General features: G+C 42.2%; 1 protein-coding gene across 1 annotated transcript in view; it reads right to left on the bottom strand.

Moving 5' to 3' along the window:
* dscaml1 (Down syndrome cell adhesion molecule like 1) overlaps nt 1-21,746 on the bottom strand; it is an 89,284-nt gene that overhangs the window by 27,337 nt on the left and 40,201 nt on the right. The window contains exons 3-14 of the mRNA XM_067594766.1: nt 13,071-13,217; nt 12,613-12,891; nt 11,236-11,511; nt 10,194-10,493; nt 7,292-7,434; nt 6,304-6,433; nt 4,187-4,465; nt 3,493-3,621; nt 3,122-3,301; nt 1,416-1,621; nt 325-421; nt 27-155 (exon numbers count right to left, since the gene is read on the bottom strand). Of these exons, the coding sequence (XP_067450867.1) occupies nt 27-155; nt 325-421; nt 1,416-1,621; nt 3,122-3,301; nt 3,493-3,621; nt 4,187-4,465; nt 6,304-6,433; nt 7,292-7,434; nt 10,194-10,493; nt 11,236-11,511; nt 12,613-12,891; nt 13,071-13,217 (2,295 nt within the window). The remainder of the gene's footprint in view (nt 1-26; nt 156-324; nt 422-1,415; nt 1,622-3,121; nt 3,302-3,492; nt 3,622-4,186; nt 4,466-6,303; nt 6,434-7,291; nt 7,435-10,193; nt 10,494-11,235; nt 11,512-12,612; nt 12,892-13,070; nt 13,218-21,746) is intronic.

Raw genomic sequence — 21,746 nt, 5'->3', positions numbered from 1 at the left:
ACGGAGAATACAGTCTTTGTACTTACCTGTCTTGTTCTTATACTCTATATCGTAGGAGGTAATGACACTATTTCCATCAAACCTCTGTGTCCACCGGAGGTTCATACTACGATCTTTCACTTCGCGCACCTCCAACTCTGGGGGGTCTGGGGGCTCTGAGGGTTAAAAAGAAAACAAGTGAAAAAGAGGAAGGAAGGCAAAATAGAGGGATGGAGGTAGCATCAAAAAGAGGACAACTGTGGAAGGAAAGAGGGAAGTGCAGATAGATTTTACCAATATGAAGAGGAGATGGTACAGTACATGCATTTGTACAAGAATGGTTACCCTGCACAGTGAGCTGTATAAGGCCTCGTCCTTCTCCATAAGAGTTGATAGCATGACAGGAGAAGAAGACTGAATCCTCACGCTCTGCTGGCTTTAGCTGTAGGGAGAGAAAGGTAGAGACAGAAATGTCAGAAAGACAAACAGTTCTATCTTTGTGCAGGCAAAGTGTGTAAAGCACAACTTTGTGATGGAGAAGTGACATTTTACAGAGGCCTTGTGAGTTTTTTTTTTTTTCCTCACCCATGCCTGTTTGGCATTTTTGTGACTCACCATGCACTGCTTTTAGAGAAGAGGTGCAATAGAAGGAGCCTCACTCACAAATCTAATGGTACACTGAAGTTTTTGGTGTCAAGATTAACTGTTTTGTGTCTTCCTCTTGACATCACCAAGCTCCTTCAGGACCATTTATTACCAGTGACCCTCTCTTTGTATCATCCAAAAACACTGTATTACCAGACTGCAACAACTGCATGCATCATCTCCAACTTTCCAATGGTTCTGGCAAGTGTAGCACCTGAAGCATCTCATTTTTAAATGCAGTGGAGGTAGACTGGTGGCTGCCATGACCATGACCATGATGTGTTAGAGCAGACTCGTAACATAGTGACTGTCAATATCTCCAGCAATGTTAAATTAATCTTAAAAAAAGACATGCTCCTTCCTTGGCATCATATTTTATGCTGCTGCACATCCACACTTGCACACAACTCTGGATGTTCCAGAGATGAATATTAATTTCCTCTAAGGAGATACTGGTCTGGAGTCCATTACCAAACTTAGAGGAGCCAAGGTATTTGGCAATGATTTTTACCAGCCTTCAACAAACCCCTTACACGCTGACCGATATGATAATAGATTCTCAAGGCAACAAAAATACAAAAGTACAGTACCCTCTGTGGATTATACACAGTGCACTAGAATGTACTTTGCAATCTGCACCGACTCATAAAAGCAGAGCGCAAAATGACAAAATAAAAAGTGAAAAATAAAAATATTGAAGGCTATCTATTTGTCAGCTGAGCAAGAGTCATAAAGACATTGCTGTCTGATCTCATAAATGGGATGCTCTACAATATATAAGTGTTTCTTACCTTGAGTGTCGACAACACCTCGTCGGTCTTCTCATTGGGACTGGTGGTAATGGAGTACCGAGGGTTGCGGTCAGGGTCAATGACAGTGTCGCCTCTCTCCCAGCGGATGATGATGGGCCATTCTCCCCTGGCTGTGCAGTTCAGCTCCTTCACATGACCCTTCTTAGCCATGGTAGTGTTGGGGTGACTGGTGATCATTGCCGGGACTGGAAGGAGAGGGGAAATGGAGTGTGAGATGAAGAGAAGGTGAGGACAAATGGGGGGGAAACAGGGAGAAATGGTGACAGTAAACAGATTGATGCAAGGGATATTAGATGACAGAGGCAGATAAAAGTGGGAGAAGGGGGGGAGGAAAAGAAAGAGTAAGTGAATAATAAGCAGCGTTTAGGTGGAAAGGGAGGAAGAAGTGAAAGAGCAGAGAGAGGTAGGGTAGGACAGCTGGCAGTTAAAAAGGTGGAGTTCAGAGCAGCCAAGTTCCATCGCAGTAGAGTAATGAAGAGCTATGGTCAATGAGGTAAAGTCAATAAACCTCCTCTCTCATTCTCCAATAGTTAACATTGGGGTCTAGGTGAATGAAGAGGCAAAAACGATACACTCCACCTTTCTCTATACACAAAATCACTCTCACACTCAATCTTCTTTGGCTAACACACACATACACACACATACTCAAGCACACACACTGTATCGATCTGAGGAGGGTTCTGCTGTTTTGTTTTCATCACTTATTCATCTCACCCTCCCTCTTTTCCTTTTTTCCTTTCTCTCCGCTGAGCGAAACAGACAGAATTGAGGGAGGCAGAGGAGAGGAACGGTTCAATCAATAACACTAACACCAGAAGGAGAGAGAGAGAGAGAGAGAGAGAGAGAGAGAGGTGGGGGGTGGAGTGGGGGGTGGGTGGGTAGCAGAACATGGTGAAACAAGTAGATGCATTTATGTGCACCCAGTTTTATGTGTCTATGTGTGCAAGTGTCAAAAGGTGCCAGAAATTACACATTAACATCTCTTTTGTGAGTACAGCTTTGTAAGTTCATGGTACTGCATGATACAAAGTACAGTAAGTGTGTGTGTGTGTGTGTGTGTGTGTGTGTGTGTGCGTGTGTGCGTGTGCGTGTGTGTGCGTGTGTGTGTGTGTGTGTGTATTCTTGTACATTTTCCCTATGCATTTTCACATTGCATTACAGAGGGTGTTACTGACAGAGAGGGCAGGCTGAAGAGATTGATTGCAGATAATGATTAAGCTCAAAGTGTTTTTGATTGTCTGTAGACAGATCCCAAGAGTCAAAAGATCAATCGCTCAGTTGCTTGCTTTCTCACTACCTATCACACACACACACACACACACACACACACACACACACACACACACACACACACACACACACACACACACACACACACACTCTTCTCTCCCTCTCTCTCTCTTGCTTGCTGTTCTTTATTGTTTTGCTCTTAGGTCCATGGTCACCTTTGCTCCCCCAATTTATCAGTGTGCATGCATGTGTGTGTATGTTCATGCCCACAGAGCACAGGGAGAGTAGTGCGAGCCGGCTCATTGGTTTGCCACAGTTAGCAAGTCATAGTGTGCATGAAGACTGATAAAGCAGGAGCACTGGAGCGTCCTTGATGGCCTCACTGCAGTCATCTATGCCATGAAAAAGACTCATACTCTGCTACATTAGCCTGAACGAGTTTGTATACTCACTCTTAACAGTAAGGACCATGCTCTTGCTGATGTCTGAGCCCACCCCATTGGAGGCCTGACAGAGGTAGAAGCCCCGATCCTCTTCCAGGACATGTCTGATGAGTAGAGAGCCGTTATTCATGATCTGGATACGGCCCGTTAGAGGCACAGGGTGGTACTGCTGTGGGTTCCCAATACCCGCTGGAAAGAGAGAGAGAGAGATATAGCAACAGAGACGGATGGTTAGGGTGCAGGAATTTAACTGGCAACACCTGCACTGTAATGGAATTTATTTTGGATACTATGGATGAATGAACATGACAATGGACAGAAACAAGCAGACAGAGACACAGTATAGTACAAAGATAAGGAATGAAAGATGGGTCATGTACCTAGTGTACCTTTGGCATGTTTCCACATGACCTTGGGAGGAGGGTATCCATCTACTGAACAGTTTAGGATCCCTGCCTTTCCATAGATCCCATCCTGGTTGTTGGGCTGCACCACAAACCGAGGAGGCACTAGAGAAGTAAAGTAAAACAGAAGAACAACAAAGTTCATTTTCAGTTCTCCTCCACTTTTTATATTTAATGTTTCCTTTGAGGTCAGTGCACAATATTTCAGTCAAAAAATCTGCTGTGCCACTAAATAAAAACTTTTAATCTGCTTTATTGATTATAATGAAATGTAATACGTCATCTAGTTAAAGGGACAGTCCACTTATTTTACATGGCAATGTTCTAGTCAATGGGCAGTATCACTCAGCCTGTGTATAATGTTGTTTTGCAAGACAATTATTGAAGTCACTTAGCTTAGGCTTGTTAAAAAAAATGTGGGTATTTACCAGGCAGGAAGGGCCAAAGTCAAATATCAATTGAGTTGCATGATTGGAAGTGTAAAAGTCATATATTTCAGCTTCTGCTGCATCAATTTTGACCGTTATTTTCTAAATCTATGTCTTACAAGCCTCCTAACTTTATGGAAGTCCAATACTAAATTGCTTTTTAAAATAACTACCTTCCTTCCTCCTTAAACCGTCTCTCTATCGCTTTGATATTCTCTATCTTCTCTCACCACTTTCCTTACCTGTTACTGTGAGCTGCCTCTCAGTGCTCACAGTGGCAGCATCATTGCTGGCAATACAGGTGTAGTTGCCGTTGTGTTTGAGTGACACCTTGGATATCTGGAGGGAGCTCATGAACTCCTTTGTGTCAATGGTGATGCCTGAGGAGGGCACAATCTCCTGGCCATCCTTGCGCCATGTGATGCGAATGGGCATGTCTCCAGATGACACCACGCAAGCAATGTACATCAATTTACCAATGGAAGTCGGTGGAAAGTCAAATGGCTGGATCAGTGGAGGAACTGAGAGAGGTAGAGAAGGGGGGAGATGCAGATGAAAGAATAAGCAAGAAAGGTGAATGAAGGAGAGTAAAAGGGTGTAAGATGTGTAGATAAGAAGGAAGGAGGGAGTAAATAGAAGGAGTAAATATATGTGTAGTAGAGACAAAGTGATAGAAGGGAAAATAGTGATATGAGATAAAAGAAAATAAGTAAAAGAACAGGCAGATCAAGTCGAGGAAATATATGATGAAAAGCAGAGCGGGAGAGCGGGGGAGAGAAATGGCAAGGACAGGCAACAGGGTGAAATAAAGGGTAGATAGAGAGAAGACAGAATAAGGCAAAGAGGGAATGGAAATAAAGAAAAAAGATAAATGAAAACAGTTAGAGGGTTGTTTAAATGAGCAGGGTGAGTAAGAGGTGAAGACAGAGATATGAGGCAGATATGAATAAGTGAAGGATAGAGTAAAGAGAGAAAGTCAGATGTGAAGACACAGGGAGAATATGGGCAGACACACAGATTTGAAGATTTGGGGGCATTGAAAGGACATGGGGTGGGAGAGTGAGTGATGCAGAGGGAGAAGAGGTGGAGTGAGAAAGAAACAGACAGGAGAGACAAAACAGAATAGTTATATTTTGTGAGAGGGCATGTTTCATGTGTCATTTCCACCTGACAAGCTGATTAATAAACTACTGGTCCATCTATCTGTTTGACCAATCAGAAATCTCATTGCTTGAGTCTGTCATCTAAGCCTGGACCCCCAAAGCTTCCAAACCATTGCAGTCTGGCCTACTAGCCCACTGCCCACTCTGCAGCCACCAGTGCCCCCTACCAACCCCTCCACTCCACCCCACCCTGCCCTGCTAAAGCCAGCCCATAATAGCTGCTCTAATTAGAGCCCCATCCGCAGGGGGAAGAGCGGTGTTGCCATGGAGACCGGTAGAGGTGATGGCGGTGGTTTGGAGTTGGGGATGAGGGGAGGGTGGTGTTGGTGGTGGGGGGGTTACAGCTGAGACATCTGGGGGATTTAATCTGGGCCTCATTAAAATTCATCTAATTAAATCAGAGACATGACGAGCACACATTCATACAAGCACATACCTACACCCACACGCAGTGAATGCACATACACACACGCATGTGCACGCATGTGCGTGTGCACTGTGCGAACACTACGAAGACCACCTAGCACCACAAATTTCACACATCTGCTAATGTCAAGCCGAAACACACACAACCCACACTCACACTTGACAACTTCCTAAAACAAACATGTCATGCTATTGCTGCAGAGGGCAGAGCGAAATAACATACAAGGTGACATGTAGAATACATACAGCATACAACACACACGCACTGTGTCATTCAAGCACATACATGCATGTGCATGGCATGCGCACAAGCAAATCTTATACAATAGCACTCCTGCTCTATGTAATTGCTGAGTGGTTGAGAGAGCACACTAGGCCACTCCGCCCCTTAATCAGGGGTTATTAGAGGCAATGCATACAGCTTTCTTCTTTCCTCTCCCTCTGTTTCACTCACACCCTCCTGCTCCAAACCAGCTTTACTCTCCATCCCTCTTACAATCCCTCTCTTCTACATTCATAATATTTTTCATTGCGTTTTCAAAGTTATGAGCCAGTAAGACACAACTAGACTCATATAAATCACAATTCTGTATTATTACTTACAGTATATCCACCTCATTGGGAAAACCCCAGACAAACATTTACACTATATAACACAAGATTATGTGTGCTATGTATGTTTTTAGAGACATCTATGTGACAGTTCATGGTGGGAAAATAACAACCTGTGAGACTGACTGACTGTCAAAATGCTAAGACCTGTAACTGACCTTTGACAGTGACATAAACTGTTTGTGTGATGAACAGCTGCGGTTGGATGAGTACGCTGCAGACATAGGCCCCCTCATCCATCCCTTTCTGAACATCGCTGAGCTTCAGAGTCCCATTCTCATACACCACCTGGATAGACATCAGCAGTGTTACATTCAGAGATGCCAAATGTGAATTTAAATGAGATGATGCTAAGATCAAAACATGGCAGGCACCCATGGAAATAGAAATCCCCCTGATTTGCTTTTGTTCATTTATATCCGTTTGGGAGGTTCAATCCAGTAAAAATCCTTTCAGCAAAACTGATAAATCAAATCAAAGCAAAACGTAGAGGAGATAACACAATATCACTGGCTCAAGGGGACTATTGACCTTAGCATCATTGGTCATTACCACCATTTATCTGACAGTGAAACTCTTTTTTCAGTCAAATGCTTGCTAAAGCTTTAGTTACAAAGACACAGGAGCACAGATTTTTCAGCTTGTTTCATGTTAATGTCTCACATTTTGAACTGTTTTAAGCGTTACTAAGTCAAATGTCAAATTTTGCATCCCTATAAAAGGCACAGCCTGTGATACAATTTACAATATTTGTAAATAAAGCTGTAAAATCATTTGAAAAACACTAAAATTTATGTTATTTATATGGCCAAAGAATTTCCTCATCAGCCTTTAAACAATAATGTATGCACAAGATGTAAAGTATGTTCAAAATAGGAATTAAGTATCAACATATATTCATGTATATTTATGTTGCACTGTACTTCATGGAAAATAAGTTCTGATATACTGTATTGGTCTGAATATGAGACAACCCTAATTACAAGATGATCCCCCCCTTTTCCAACAACTGTTTTTGGAAAAAAAAACTTGTCCTGTTGAAAAAGTTTGCCTGAGATACTATTAATACAAAGAGAAGAGAGTCCTCTTGTAAAAGTGAAATACGGTATTTATATTATCTTCGAGCAGAAATTAAGCAAACTCCACCTGGCGATGGTTGTCAGGCAGCAGGAGTCCCTCCTTGTACCAGTTGATTGAATAATAAGGGTACCCAATCACACGGCAGTTTATGAAAGTGTTTCTTCCTGCCACTGCAGTGATGTTCTTCATCGGCCGAATCCTTGGTGGACCTGATGGAGAGAGAGGAAGAGAAAGAGAGACGGAGAGAGAAATGGGCAGAGGGAGCATGAGGGACAGAAAAAAGAGATGGGTTGACCAGAGGAAGAAAAGAGGGAAAGAGTAGGAAGAAAAGAAGATCATTAGTTCATGGTGCCAGAAACAGGTCATGGAATTTTAGGAATAAAGGGAAGGGGTGATAGGGAAGGGAGTTGAGGAGAAGGGAAGGGACAGAAGAGGAAAAAAGCATGTAGAGGTGTAGGGAGAGAAAGAAGGTAGAATGCCCTGCCTCAATGTTAAAAAGCAGCTTTATTTCTGGAGTATATAATATAAAATAGAAGTCTTTACAGGACTGTTTTTCCCCACACAGATGCACCATTCCACTCCTGATCTGTTTACCCCATCCCTAACACATGTACAGTACCAGCCACATGTTTGGAAACACTTTCTCATTCAAGTGAATGGGAAGGTGTGTCCAAACTTTTGACTGGTCTTATGGTCTTTATCTCTACAAAAATGCAGTTACTCAGCTGATTATTAAGCTGCTTTTTTAGATGAAGAGAAGAAGAAAGGAACAAAAATAAGCCCTATTAAATTACTTCAAAATTTTAAAAGTTTCAGTTTAAAAAACAAAAAGACAAATGCAACAATACAGGAATGCCAGACTTCAGAGCAGCAGTGATGGTGTTACTGTTTACAGGTCAGATTGGATAAGAAATAGCAATTTCGTCTAGTGTTACTGACATTTAAACAAAATTTATGTAACTGACTGCACGGCTAGTCTAAAAACACAGAGAGGGAAAGTGAGTGGGCGAAAGAGACAAGACGAACTAAACTGACAATAAACTTTATTTTGTACTTTATTTATTTAGGGGCTTTCTGTTTACAGGAAGGCAGTGCATTTATTTGCATGGGTAAGTCCAATAACAACAGTCTCATATTTTTATATATGAATTTTTATTTCTGCTGACCAACCACTTCCACCTCCATTAGGGTAAATGTGTCCTGCCGCCAGCAACATTAGTTTTTGGTAATAATCCTGTCCTCTGATTCAAAAGTCATCAGCTTTAACAACCTAATCATTAAATGTTTGTGTTTATACTGTATATCTGCTACATGTATGCACTTTAAATTCACTCTGGGGCTTGGACAGAGTGTAAATTCCATGGCTGCATAGTGTAAAAAATGTATTGTCTTCTTTGTGTTATATGTGCTCTGACAGGGACAAAATCAATGTGAATAATATTCTAAAAAAATACAGAAATATAGCAAAAATAAAGCTTGACTTCTTCAATATGTTGGTCATGTGCCATTGCCAAAAGACAATGGACAGAGACTGGAGGCTGTGGGCACGCAGGCAGACAGACAGTCAGACGGACAGAAAATGTGTTTAGCATTAATGGAGGACACTGGCAGCTATCACTCAATCATCCGTCACTTCTTCTCTGACCTTCTCACCATTGTTCATCTTGTATCTTTGTTTTTGTCTTTCCTTCCAGCCCTCCTACCCCCACTTCTCTCTCTCTCTCTCTCCCTCTCTTTCTCTCTCCTCCCTCTCTCAGCGTGTGCTGAGCTTTGAAGTCACAGCTCTGACGAGTCAAAGATGTATTATTCAGTAGCACCGTTTCACAGACACAGACACACAGACACAGACACACACATACACACACACACACACACACACACACACAAAAACAGATAGAGTATATACACGTGCATGTGTGTTCAACTATGTCTGTGTGGCTGCTGGCCCCCTAAATGAATGGGATAAGTTGAGTGTATCCCATTTCAGTGAGTGGATAAGCATACTAGCGTGTTTCTGCTTTTTCATGTGTGGCTATGCATATATGTGTGAATGTGTGTGTGTACACGTGTGTATTTTTTGTCAGGTTGTGTTACAATGGGCCTCATTCTCACTCCAGTGATCATTCTGGCATGTCTCCTTAAAGCAGACTCACATGTCACAACTACACATCTCACCAAAGGACAGAGAAAAGAGAGAGAGAGAGAAGGGAAGAGAGAGACATGGAGACAGCGATACAGCCCTGTCCATCGGTGTCACTCCTCATCCTTGTCGTCTCAGACAACAGTGACATCACCAGTCCTGTCACCAGATTTCACCATCACTCCTCCGACAGACACTGGCACTCCTCCACTCCTCTCCTCTCCATTCCTCTTCTCTCATTTCATCTGTACTCTCTTTCCTACATCTACGGCCATCTGTTTCTTTTTCTTCTAAAGTTTCCTCCTCCGTTTGTCTCACATTCCCTTGATCTCACTTCCTCTCCCTCAGCCATGCTTTCTCTCCATATGTTAAGCCACTATCACTCTATCTTAAAATATTGCCTGCCTGCATACATGTCTATCTGTGTATGTTTGTGTGTGTGTATAAAGGTACTGTAGGTATGAGGATGAGCGGATGTATTTGTTTTCTTTGTGTGATCACATGTATGTGTGTGTTCACACAGCAACACTACAGTAACTGAGACAACAGGACAGTAAGCTTGAAAAGACAGATTGAAAGAAAGAAAGATCGACCAAATAAGACAAAACACTGACTGCTGCAGATAATTAAAATGTATGTGTAAAGATTGATGGACAGAACAAATAAAAATAAAATAAGAGAAAAACTAAAAATATACATATGAGAAACACATACAGAGATAGAGGTAGAGATATAGAAGGGTACAGGATAGGATATGGGTCAGGGTAGGGGTAGGGGTCAGGCTATGAGAAGCCTCTGTATGACTGATATTGAAAAGTAGACAGGCACCTCTTACGTTTATGCGCGCTTGGTACTCGGCACTACCAGCCGAGTTTCGTGCGGCGCACCGATACACTCCTCCATCGCGAATCTGTGGGCTGCTGACGTTGACATGGCTCACTGTGCTGCCATCGGAGAGTGTGTACTGGCTGGCTCGGACACGCGACAGATCCCGGGCTACCGGCTCATCGTCCAGGGTCCAGGTGATGGTCGGAGGAGGTGCTCCTTTGGCGGCACACATCAGGGAAAATGGTTCACCTGGGACCACCACCCTCTCACTGAAGGAGGCAACGATACGGGGTGTACCATCTGAGAGAGAATATCAAGAGGAAAGAAACAAGGTGTGAATTTGAAAACAAATAGTAATGACTGACTGTAATCCCTCACACTGGATTCAAACCAGTATTATGTGAGTGAGAACCTTATTTGACAAGAGACTATATCAGTAATTTCCTTTACTTCAAGGCATAGGATGGAAAAGTAACACTCCATATCAGTAATAAGAGGGAAGCTGCATGAAGCCCAGCACAATATTTCTGTGTGGAAGAATGCATTTGTACATAAATCAAACATATGATAATTGATGTTAACACCTTTGTTGTTGATATTAACTGATTTGCTTCTGTTTCTTCTCATTTCAAAGTTGTGCATATGTGTTTTCATATGTGTGCATGAGTGCATATACTATGTATGTGTGGGAAATCAAAATAGATTGGAAATCCTTGAAGAGATGAAACTAGATGGAACAATTCAGGTCAGTTTTATGTCAATTAACTTGATATTTCTCCATTAACAACCTTTCCAAAACATTTTGTGAACATTTTTTGCAAACAGATGATAACAGACAAATGCACAGATGAAATTGAGGCCCTGTCTAACGGCTCCTGTGCAGGTATGTGATGAAAATGTGCCGTAACCATGGACAATTTTATTGTTTCTACAGGCACATAAATCCAATCATTCTTACTCTAACAGCAGTATAACAACCTGAACCGTTCTCTTTACCTACATGCATTCATGATCTTCATGACTCACGAAGTTCTGTCCTCACCTTCCAGCAGTATGATGGAGAAGTCCTGGGCAGTCTGTCCCTTGCGTGTGGCAAAGCACTGATAAGCTCCAGAGTGTCTCTTTTGGGCAGCAGAAATGAACAATGTCTCATTGTGAGCCCCCTGGATGGAGAAGTGCTGGTCAGGCAGGACAGGTTCTGTGTTACGGTACCAAGACACAATAAAATGGGGGGAACCCTGGACGGCACAAGACAGGATGACTGTACTGCTGATCCCCGTCTTCAGGTTCTTGGGGGACAATGTGACTCGCAATGGCTCTAAAGATAGAAGAAACGAGAAGAGAGAACATTTTGTTGAAAGTTATTCACAACTTTTCATTTACAGCTTGCTATGTAAATATTGGAGGTACAGTATCTGTAGTATCTTATTTGCATTGCTAAATGAAAGCAATTTGAGCTGAGCTACACTATGCTGGCCAGGCAATGCAAATCATGTTTTGGTGTGGTGGAATTGTGTATTTGTAATTTGTGTGTCAAGATTTCTGCCATTGCCCTTGTGTATGTAAGTGTGTGTGTGCTCTAAGCAGCGAGGAAAACCGAGACAGAAAGACAGAAAGGGGAGAAAATGTCAGTGAGCAATAAAGCAGCTGGTGTTAAGTGCTGGAGGCAGCTGATTGTGTGTGTGCATGTGTGTGTGTGTGTGTGTGTGTGTGTGTGTGTGTGTGTGTGTGTGTGTATGTGTGTGTGTGTGTGTGTGTGTGTGTAAGACTCTCTTCATGGGCTATAAGTGCATTTCCATGCCCTGTCATAGGAGGTTTGTGGGTTGTGCAGTGATGTGCCCTGTGGCCAGTCTGCCCAGTGTCCACTAACTTCACCCTTTTTCCTTCCACCCTCCATTTCCATCTCCTCTCCTCCACTGCCCTCCTCTTTCTCTCTACAAGTGTGCCATCTCTTTCATTCATGCACACGACATTATGAAATACTCTTTCCTCCCTCTCTTACGTCTTCGGTAAACAGAGCAACAGGCCTGCGCCACCGCTGTTCTGCTATGTCACTGTAGCGACGCCTCAGTGGGGTTTGAGAGCATAGCGGGGGGGAACAAGCCGTCCTCACAGATCAAGCTCATGCTTGGCCCAGACGAGAGTGGGTTAGGGGGGGGCGTGTATGCGACACGGGGGCCAGAGCAAAGCCAACAGAGCTTGAATAATGTCTCCATCCCTCCTGTCCATGACCTGACATCACATTCATTACTTCTGTCCATCTCATTCTTTCACTCCATCTATACTGTTGTCAGTGTCGAACCGTGGAAGTCAAGAGAGGTAGAAAAAGTAGTGTGCCAAGAGGGGTGGACTTTTTTGATATTGTATTACTGTACTGAGTTTTTTTTCTACCTCTCCACTCTCTCCTCTGGTTACCCACCTATGACATTGAGGTGACCTGTCACCTCTTTGGAGCCAAAGCTGTTGGTGACCTCACAGATGTAGTTGCCACTGTCGTCGAGCCTCAGGTCAGAAATGGTGAGGCCCGTGATGCGCCGTGTCCAGCGGGAGTCTGCCGGTATTGGCCGTCCATCCTTTAGCCATCGGATGGTGGGGTTGGGATATCCGGATGCGATGCAGGGTAGCTCCACACTGTGACCCACCTGCACCTCACCGGACTGGAAACTGTCCAGCACTGACGGGGTGGACTCCGTAGGGTCTGCGGGTGAAGCAGGTCATAGAAAATATTTATTGATTCAGTTTCTTTGGCTGATTTTACACAAAACTAAAGCTTTAAACTCTTTAAGTCCATTACAGAAAATGTACTAAATCATGATTTTATTTTTATTTAGTAATTCTGTATACAACTAAAGGTTGAAGTGGTAACTTGTTGCCTACCCATAACAGAGAGCCTGGCTCCATTGCTCTGGCGAGTCTCTCCACTGTACTTGTGCTTTGTGATGCAGCGGTAGGTGGACAGAGCATCTTCCTTCTGCACTTCTGAGATATACAGAGCGCCAAATGAGGTCAGGAAGAAACGGTTACCTGTGGAAAACAGAAGAGAGGGAGCAGGTAGAACAAGAGACAAGGACATGTTAGTCAATGTATTTGGGTAACAAATGCACCCTTTCAACAAAAGCTTATCATTTGCATGTAAGGTACTGCGTCTACACAAATATATTTGCACTGGGCTGGGTTCTTGTCTGTTTGAGAGCGTCAATTTTGTGCACTGAAAATCTAAGGTTATCTAATCACATTTTCTAGCTAATAATCATATTTGGAAGATTGTTATTTTGAAACCATTGATTTAATTTTATTTTTTTCATGACATTAAGTACTGTCCACATGGGGCTTTGTTTACATTCTCACCTTTTCTTTGGCTAAACAGCATTACATCGATTCTTTATGTTTAAAAACTGTAAAAACTTTTGATATTTTCCAGTGTAAAAAATGCAGAAAAAAATTACCTGAACACAGAATGTCTTATGTGCAACTTCTGAAAGAGTAGCTATAATAGTTGACGTTAAATGTATTTTCAAGTTTTATTCACTGTTCTAAATGTTGTGAGACACATTTCTAGTCAATCTTGATCCTTGATCTTCTGTATTCACTCTATTCATTATTTTTCTTCAATATATGTTTGCGATTACTGGAAAAAAAGCAAAGCATCCAAAGGAAATTGAAAAAAGCAAGTGAAGTTAAGTTTGTGTAAGATATGTGCTGCTTCTTAAGTATTATAGATGGCAACCTCTCCATAATAAGACCCTCTTGACAAAACTTAAGCACATTTTATGGAGAAAAAACTGATTTCAAAAAGAAAAAAGCAAGCCTAGAATGTACATCAAAAGGCCCAACCACAGTACTTAGGTGAACACATGGGAGCTTTTAACATACCCTGTCCAATCTATCCAGCAAGATATACACAATAGAGAGAGACAGATAAGAAGAAAAAGAAAGAAAGAAGAGAGAGGGGAGTTATTGTAGGTGTTAATAATTGATGTGTCTGTGTGTGTTATGGTAACAACAGATTAGCGTCATTTTCATTTCACATCAGTGACTACTTGGTCTGCCTCTGATTTATCTACATGTCAATAGAGGGAGTATGTGAATGTGTGTGTATGTGAGAGAGAAGAAGAGAAAGAGAGAGCAATGGAGGGAAAAGAGACAAGGAGAGTGTATTTCAGTGTTTGATTCTTTACGCTTCTCTGAGTCTTTTTGTATTCTCTTTCCCCAAAGGGTTATTTTAGACAGTGCGCACTTCAGAGTTTGTAGTAGATTGCAGATTGTTTGGTTATGCGAATAGTATTGCAGTGTGTATGTGTGTGTGTGTGTGTGTGTGTGTGTGTGTACATGTATATGTGAACATGCTGGCTGTTTTTTGTTGTACATGATGTTTCAATGTCTCTTTGCAATGTTGACAAGAAAAGGGCTTGAGTAAAACACAGGTGCACTGAATAGTTGCAGTACTGGAAATATGTACCGCACAGAAAAACACCCTCACTCACATACACACACAGCTCCAATCAATAGGTCATCACCTAACAGAAGAGCAAATTTATTCCGAAACACTTAGGGTGCTAGCTGTTACATGTGTTTAACTGTTGATGAAAAGAGGCTGCTGTAGTGTGAAAACCAGAGTACTTCAACTTCAGTTTTGGATGCTTTTCATTTTGTTCTTAGTCACGTCTTGTTCCTACTTTTTTTTTACTGAGAAAGTGTATTTTCACAGTTTGAAATATGCATCTGCATTTAGACATGTAAAAATGTCAACACATGATTTCCTGTGTGTGTGAGTATCAATGAACATATGTAGATCTGAATTTGTAGGTAAGTATCAATAACCAAGCTAGTGTGTGTGTGTGTGTGTGTGTGTGTGTGTGTGTGTGTGTGTGTGTGTGTGTGTCTCCTGCTACAATGTGAGCAACGACAATCGATGCATTTTATGGCTGCACAGCTCTATCCAAAGGAGATTTATTAAAACAGAGAGGACTGGCCTGGCTCCCTGCCACACACACACACATACACACACACACACCTACATACAGAAACACACCTTCTATCACTCCAACAAGACTGAGATGTGAAGGAGACTGAAGGCTTTACTTCTTGCTGACAGGTTTTCACTGACTAAATAAAAAGTGCATTATTCCACATCCAGGCTTTTCATTAGGCATTCATTTCACTCATTATTGATTAATGTGTTCATTCATTCATTTTCCAGATTAATCAATTAGTCTATAGAAAGTCAAAATTGTAAAAAACAAAACAAAACCAAAAAAACAATGATACAATGATATAAAAGAGGAAGAAGCAGCATTACATTTTCACTTTTGAGTAGCTGGAACTAGTAGATATTTTGATATAATTGCCTTAAATGCTTAAACAATAATCTAAATAGTTGATTCATTTTCTGTTGATCAATTAATCAGTCAATCGAAAAATTATTTCAGGACATATAGTGCTGCTGACCAGCTTTTAGAGCTTTAGAGTCTACAGCATCTATAGCATTTTGTGTCAGTTGTCAGATCAGTGTCTGACTGATATGTTCACATAGTATCTCTGCATTTTGGTGTGTGTGTGTGTGTGTGTGTGTGTGTGTATCTCTGGGTTTCGAGATTTCCAAATATTTTTCCACACACATTTGAGTGTCAGCTTGTGCATCTGCATGCATATGTGAAAGTTCACACACACATGTTTTCATGTGAGTCAGACTGTTGTGCTGAGTGCTAAGCGACGTAAGCTGTAATTTCCAAAGCCTGCCCTTTTGTTCCAACCTGGGTATTAAGCCTTACAGGATAATATGCACTTGGTGAGTAGAACCCTGTATAACACACTGCTACACCCTGTCACAACATGCCTGGAGAGAGAAAGACAGACCAGAGGGGGGTGGAGCGGGAAGAGGGTGGGGTGTAGAGTAAGAAATTCAGACATGGTTAAGAATGGAGAGAAAGAAAGTAGTGCAGGGGACATTCATGAGAAGGAGCTTGTCACTGCTGGTTGTAGAGGAAACTTACTCTCATTCATTCCTCATTCATTCATTCCTCACTATTTTTCTCTTTCACTCTCACATTTTGTATTTTTCTCCCTCTTGTTTCAGAGGGCTGCAACTGTTCTCCATCAATTAATCTGCAGATGTTTTTTTGTAAATAATGTACTTACATGGCTTGTTTTGCATCTTTCAAAGCATGATGGGAAGTGTAGTAACAAAATCAAAACATATGTAGCTGTAACTACAAGGAGTCAATTAAATGACAATGAAGATGTCGATGAAGATTTTTTTTGTCATTTGACGCTATCAATTAATTTTTTCAAAGAACTAAGGCATAGGTTGCACTATCAACATGGTTCTTATATCTATGAAATGATATTTTCTTTTATGTATTCATTTACAGATATTTACTCTGTGACGAAAACCCATCTAGGCAAAATATTTACTCATGAAAACTTTATTTTTGTAAGACAAATACATATATTACCAGTCACCTGTCAAATGATGGCATAAAACAACAATATATGGCACGTCAAACTATAATTAATTTTTCTGGTCGACTAATCAATTAACCGTTTCAGCACTAGAGTGCTAAACCAGATTAGATGTCCTGAAATACTCATCAATATAATCCCTCTATTCTGTCCTCAGCTTTCTACTACCCCTCATTTCCTCTCTCCTCTTCTTCACCCTGGCTCTTTCTACTTGATATTTAATTTCTAGTCACTGCCTGCTCTCCTGCTGTCTATGGAGATGTGACACACCTGAAACAGCAGAGAAGGTGCCGGCAGCGATAGACAGAGGCAGTGGAGGAGAGGAAGGGGCTGACACTACAGGGAAGAGGACGGCAGATGGAGATTGATGGAGGGAGAGATAGGGAGATAAAGAGAAACATGCCGTTGGGAGTGACAGAGGAGGGAGTGAGAGTGAGTGAGAGGGATGGGGGGCCTGCAGGCCTGAGAACCACACAATTCCTCTACGTCTTTCTCTAGCTCTCTCTATCCCTCTCTCTTTCTCCCCTTGCAAGCCTCTCCTTGTGGGAGAGGAGATCAATTCTCGTCTAGTCTGCCTACGCCTCCAGGAGTTTGTTGTTGTTGTTGAGTATGTGTATGTATGTGCCTCTGTGTCTGCTTTTTTTCCTTTTTTTTTTTTTTTTTTTTTTTGCTGTGGGAGGCAGGATGAGATTTTTTGAGGTCTATCCCACACCCATGGGAGGTGCAAAATCCCCTCACTTCCTCCTTATTTCCCGACCCCTTCCTCCCCTTCTTTTGCTCCCTTTTTTTCTATCTGCATGACACATCTTTTCTCCATTCCTGCTCTCTCTTCCTCAACTCTCCCCTCTGCCCTCCACCTCCTTCTATGTCTGCCTTCCTTCTAGTCTGTGCTCCTCTTCCCTCTCTTTCAGGGGGGTCTGTAAGTAATGGAATCAGTTCAGCTGATCATCCTGAGGCAGGAAGTCAAGCCAAGTGCAGAGTGAAGTGTGTGTGTGTGTGTGTGTGTGTGTGTGTGTGTGTGTGTGTGTACGTATGCCAGAAATTCCACAGATACACTTACACATACACACACACATACATGCAAATAACGAGACAGAGAGACAAGGAGGGAGAGAGACACACATTGAAAAGAGGATTAGCGAGCCCTGGAGCATCACTTGTCTTCCCCAAAGTTCCTCCAGAGAGAGGACACTCCTCTCCTTTGAGATAGATGGGGGATAGACGGTGAGGAAGGGGGAGGAAAGATGGAGGCAGAAGATGAAGGGATGCAGGAAAGGTGCAGCTAAATATATCCTAGCGTAGTATATGGCTGCCATTTTCAACAAATTATCGTCAAATGGGGGGGGGAGGGATAGCAACGTGAGCGATAATAAAGAATAAAGATGATCATGTTAATGTAGGTATGCTGTAGCCACCAGGGAGGCTGGGAGGAGAAGAGGACAAGATCAGACAGGAAAGAAAGGAAAAGAAAGTAACTAAGAAAAGATATACATATTTTGAGATGATGACTAGACCACAGAGAAAAGAAAGAGATAGAAATAGATAAAACAGTGAGTGAAAGCAAGAAAGAAAGTGATTCAGAGAGAACAAGAGCCAGAGAGGAAATGGCGTAAGTAAGGGGGTTTGTTCTTGGTGCTGCCATGCAAATGAAGGCGGCGCTGCAGCAATGCTAACTAACAGCAATTCACACTGTTGGACTCATCATTTATTAATGCTCTACGGCTCCCCCTCCCATCTCTTTCTCTCTCTCTCCCTCTCTTTACCCATTCCCCTCTCCCTTGCTCTCGCCAGGATCTCTCTTTTTTGTTCGCTCTCTCACTCGCTGTTGCTAGGGCCCGTGCACTCACGTGACAACAGCTGGGTAGGGGGCGCTGCGGTGGCACACAACGACATGTGCAAGTGTGCGTTTCATGTGTGTTTTGCGTGTATGTGTGCAAGCTACTGTGTGCGTGTGTGCGACAGAGTACCCTTCATTAGAGGTAAAAATGGAATCAGCCATTTAAATTGTGGCGACGGAGATCAGAAGAGAGGAGAGAAACTGCTGAATGGATGTGTAACTGATTCACAGGCCTAAGTTATAGGTCACAGAGGAGCTCAACACATCTCTCTGTGCATCATATCACTTTATTTTTGACTCTGCTTTTTAACAAAAACAGATGCTGAAGACTATCGCAACTTTTAAGTCAAGGTTTGATCTTACAATCGGATTGTAAAGCTAAATGGGCCGCCAGCTCTGTACAATAAAGGCCAGTAGCTGTACAAATGGACTCCTCGCAAATGCATACAATCACAGGCTTTTTCCAGATTTCTCACAATCTACACATTCTTACTCCCACTGTCTCACAATCCACGCCTGTAGAATGCACTCAACAAATTTGTGAGTGTGCGTGTGTGTTTGTGTGTTTTTGTGCAGAACTTCCTCACTACAGGATGGCACAACAATGAGCAGACAGTGAAGTACACCTACACATTCCGTATTTATTCTCTTTCTGATTCAATTTTTCATTTTTGCCTTTCTTTTCCTTTCCACTTTTTCTTTCCTCTCACTTTGTCTACATCTATCCCCTCACCATTCATCATAATTTTCATTTTACTAACTCTGTCTCACATTCTGTCGTGGACCTATATGTGAGTCTACATCTGAGTATGTGTGATGCATTGAAGGTGTTAAAGTGTGTGTTTCAGAATAGATGATATGATAGATAGATAGATAGATGCAATGAACGAGGGACTGTGTGTATATGCCTGTTTGAACCCAAAACTATGAGCTGCTGCGACAGAAATGCAACTGTTTTATATTTACTAAGCCAAAACACTATTGTAATAGACAATTCAGTATCAATGTGCTGAGAGTGCAAGAGAGGATGAGACCTCAGTGAAATTGATTCCACACTGTAAACACGCCCAGCTGCCTGTGGTTGGTTGGAAATGCTGACAAGATTTTGTCACAAGCTAGAAAACATGAAACTCTACATGCAAAAATTCCCTAAATCTATGCACAAATAAGTACATGAGAAATGGTGGAAGTCATAGAGAAATGCTCAAGGACTACAGCCATTCAGCACCATGGAGAGCTACATTACAAAATATTAAGGAATACTGGCTGAGGTAACACCACGGACAGCTCTGCAGCTGCAGCCAAGAACAGCAAAGGCCTCAGCATTCAGGGTCTCAGTGGTGCAACATTTGGCACAAGTAAACTGTGTGTGTGTTTCTTAGGGTAATGTTAGCTACAGTGGATACTGTGGCAGAGTAATAAAATAGTAATGTGGCATATGGCCCAGTGCTACAGCCCAGCCTATCAGCAGTCAGTCAACTCCCTACCAGAGACATACAGTAACAGAGCATCCAATACTGGTAAACAAGGTGGGATGTATCTGTGGTGTTACAAATACAGAATGTAACAAAATGGCGTCAATCATAGTGAATCAAAGGGTTTAACAAACACATTAGACAAATTAGACAAACCAAGAACAAAGGTTAAAGGAAAGCAGCTGCTAACCTGAAGTTATAGAGCTAGGAAGCCATATGTCTAAAGGAAATATGAAAGGATCAGCTCAGTTAAGTGCACAATGCTACAGAGCATAAAACACATATATGGAAACACGGTGATGTATTTCTTTGGATCCAAATAGCCATCCAGTAGTGTAGTTGCCACCAAAAGAGTAAATCAACACCTATCTTTATTTGCCATCATGTTTTGATGTTGCAAGATGCATGAATGTGAGCATTCGGTATACATAAACTGTGCCCACTGTGCTTTGGCATTCTTCTATCTATATGAGTGAAATCATAGAAATCCAAAGATATCTACGTGTCCGTGAACATTACTGTACAGAAAGATATGTCATAAAAAATGCAGTACACTATGATAAAATTCACACTGGTTTGTCAAACAGCTCCAGGTGATCGTGCCAAAAACTATGTGAAGCATTTGCTCTTTCAAAATAGTGAACGGGCAAAGTTTCACTCTGTTTTTCAGAGTGAAAAAGAATGAAAGGAGTCAGTCCGGATCTCTCCCTCCTCCTACTCCACTCCTTCTCCTGGCTAATTTATTTGATAATTACCAAGGGCCCATTATGGCTGATTTCAAGGAGGCACTGGGAAGGCCTACTAAAAGCTATTTCATTTGAGCTGCTCATTTTTAAGCACCCTCCCTGCGTCATATTGAACACACACACACACACACACGCACACACACGCAAACACACACACACACACACACACATGCATGCACTTTATAAAACATGAGTATGTTATGTACAACTGTGAGTCCATTCAGGCCCAACATGTAATTAACACCCTCACCCAACCTTCACTCACATCTCGTAGTGTGAGTGTGTACATGTGTGTTTGTGTGTATTTAAAGCATAGACTTCATAGAGTTCACACATGCATGTGCACCAGTGCATGCTTGCCTGCATGTGTGTGTAAGGGCTAAAAGGTGGGTAGGGGTGAAAGATAATAAAGATTGGATTCTAATAAAATGTTCTCATCCTCCTAAATCCCCCTCCTGCCCTCTCCCCCACCTGCCATATTAACACCCCCATTACAAGGGCAGATGAATGAAAATGAACAGAACTGTGGTGTGATTCCCCGAGTGTCAAATCAATACCATTCCCCTCCTCCCCTCCTCCTCTCCCTCCTTCCAATCCGCCCTCTCTCCCTTCATCCTTTTCTCTGCTACTATCATTTTCCTATTCTCCTCTCCTCTGTTAGGCCTGAAGAATTGGCATGTGTTTGACAAAGGGAAATCTACACCTAGTGACAATAGGCTCTCTCCCTATCTGAGCCCCTCTCTCTCACTCTCTCTCTAGTATGAAATGAATGACGCTTGCTCCTATCTCCTCTCTATTCACATTCAAAGTAGTCTATAATAGTTAAGTGCTACTGAGAACAAGCCAGACATAGAAAGAGCCACAAGGGCTGCGTATTACTGCCACTTTCTTTGACTCAATCAGAGACAAAAGCTTGCGTAAGGACTGGGAAGAGGTTATGTCAAAATAACAGAAGAAGGTTAATAAAGAAGAGTTGTGTGAATTTCACAGGCTCTGTCTCTTTCGCTCTCTCTATGAGTGCAAGACACACGCG

The sequence above is a fragment of the Thunnus thynnus genome, chromosome 7, assembly GCF_963924715.1.
Source record: "Thunnus thynnus chromosome 7, fThuThy2.1, whole genome shotgun sequence".
In the NCBI taxonomy this organism is placed as follows: domain Eukaryota; kingdom Metazoa; phylum Chordata; class Actinopteri; order Scombriformes; family Scombridae; genus Thunnus; species Thunnus thynnus.
Note: the sequence above shows the minus strand (reverse complement) of the source record. Positions and strands in the feature narration are given on the sequence as shown.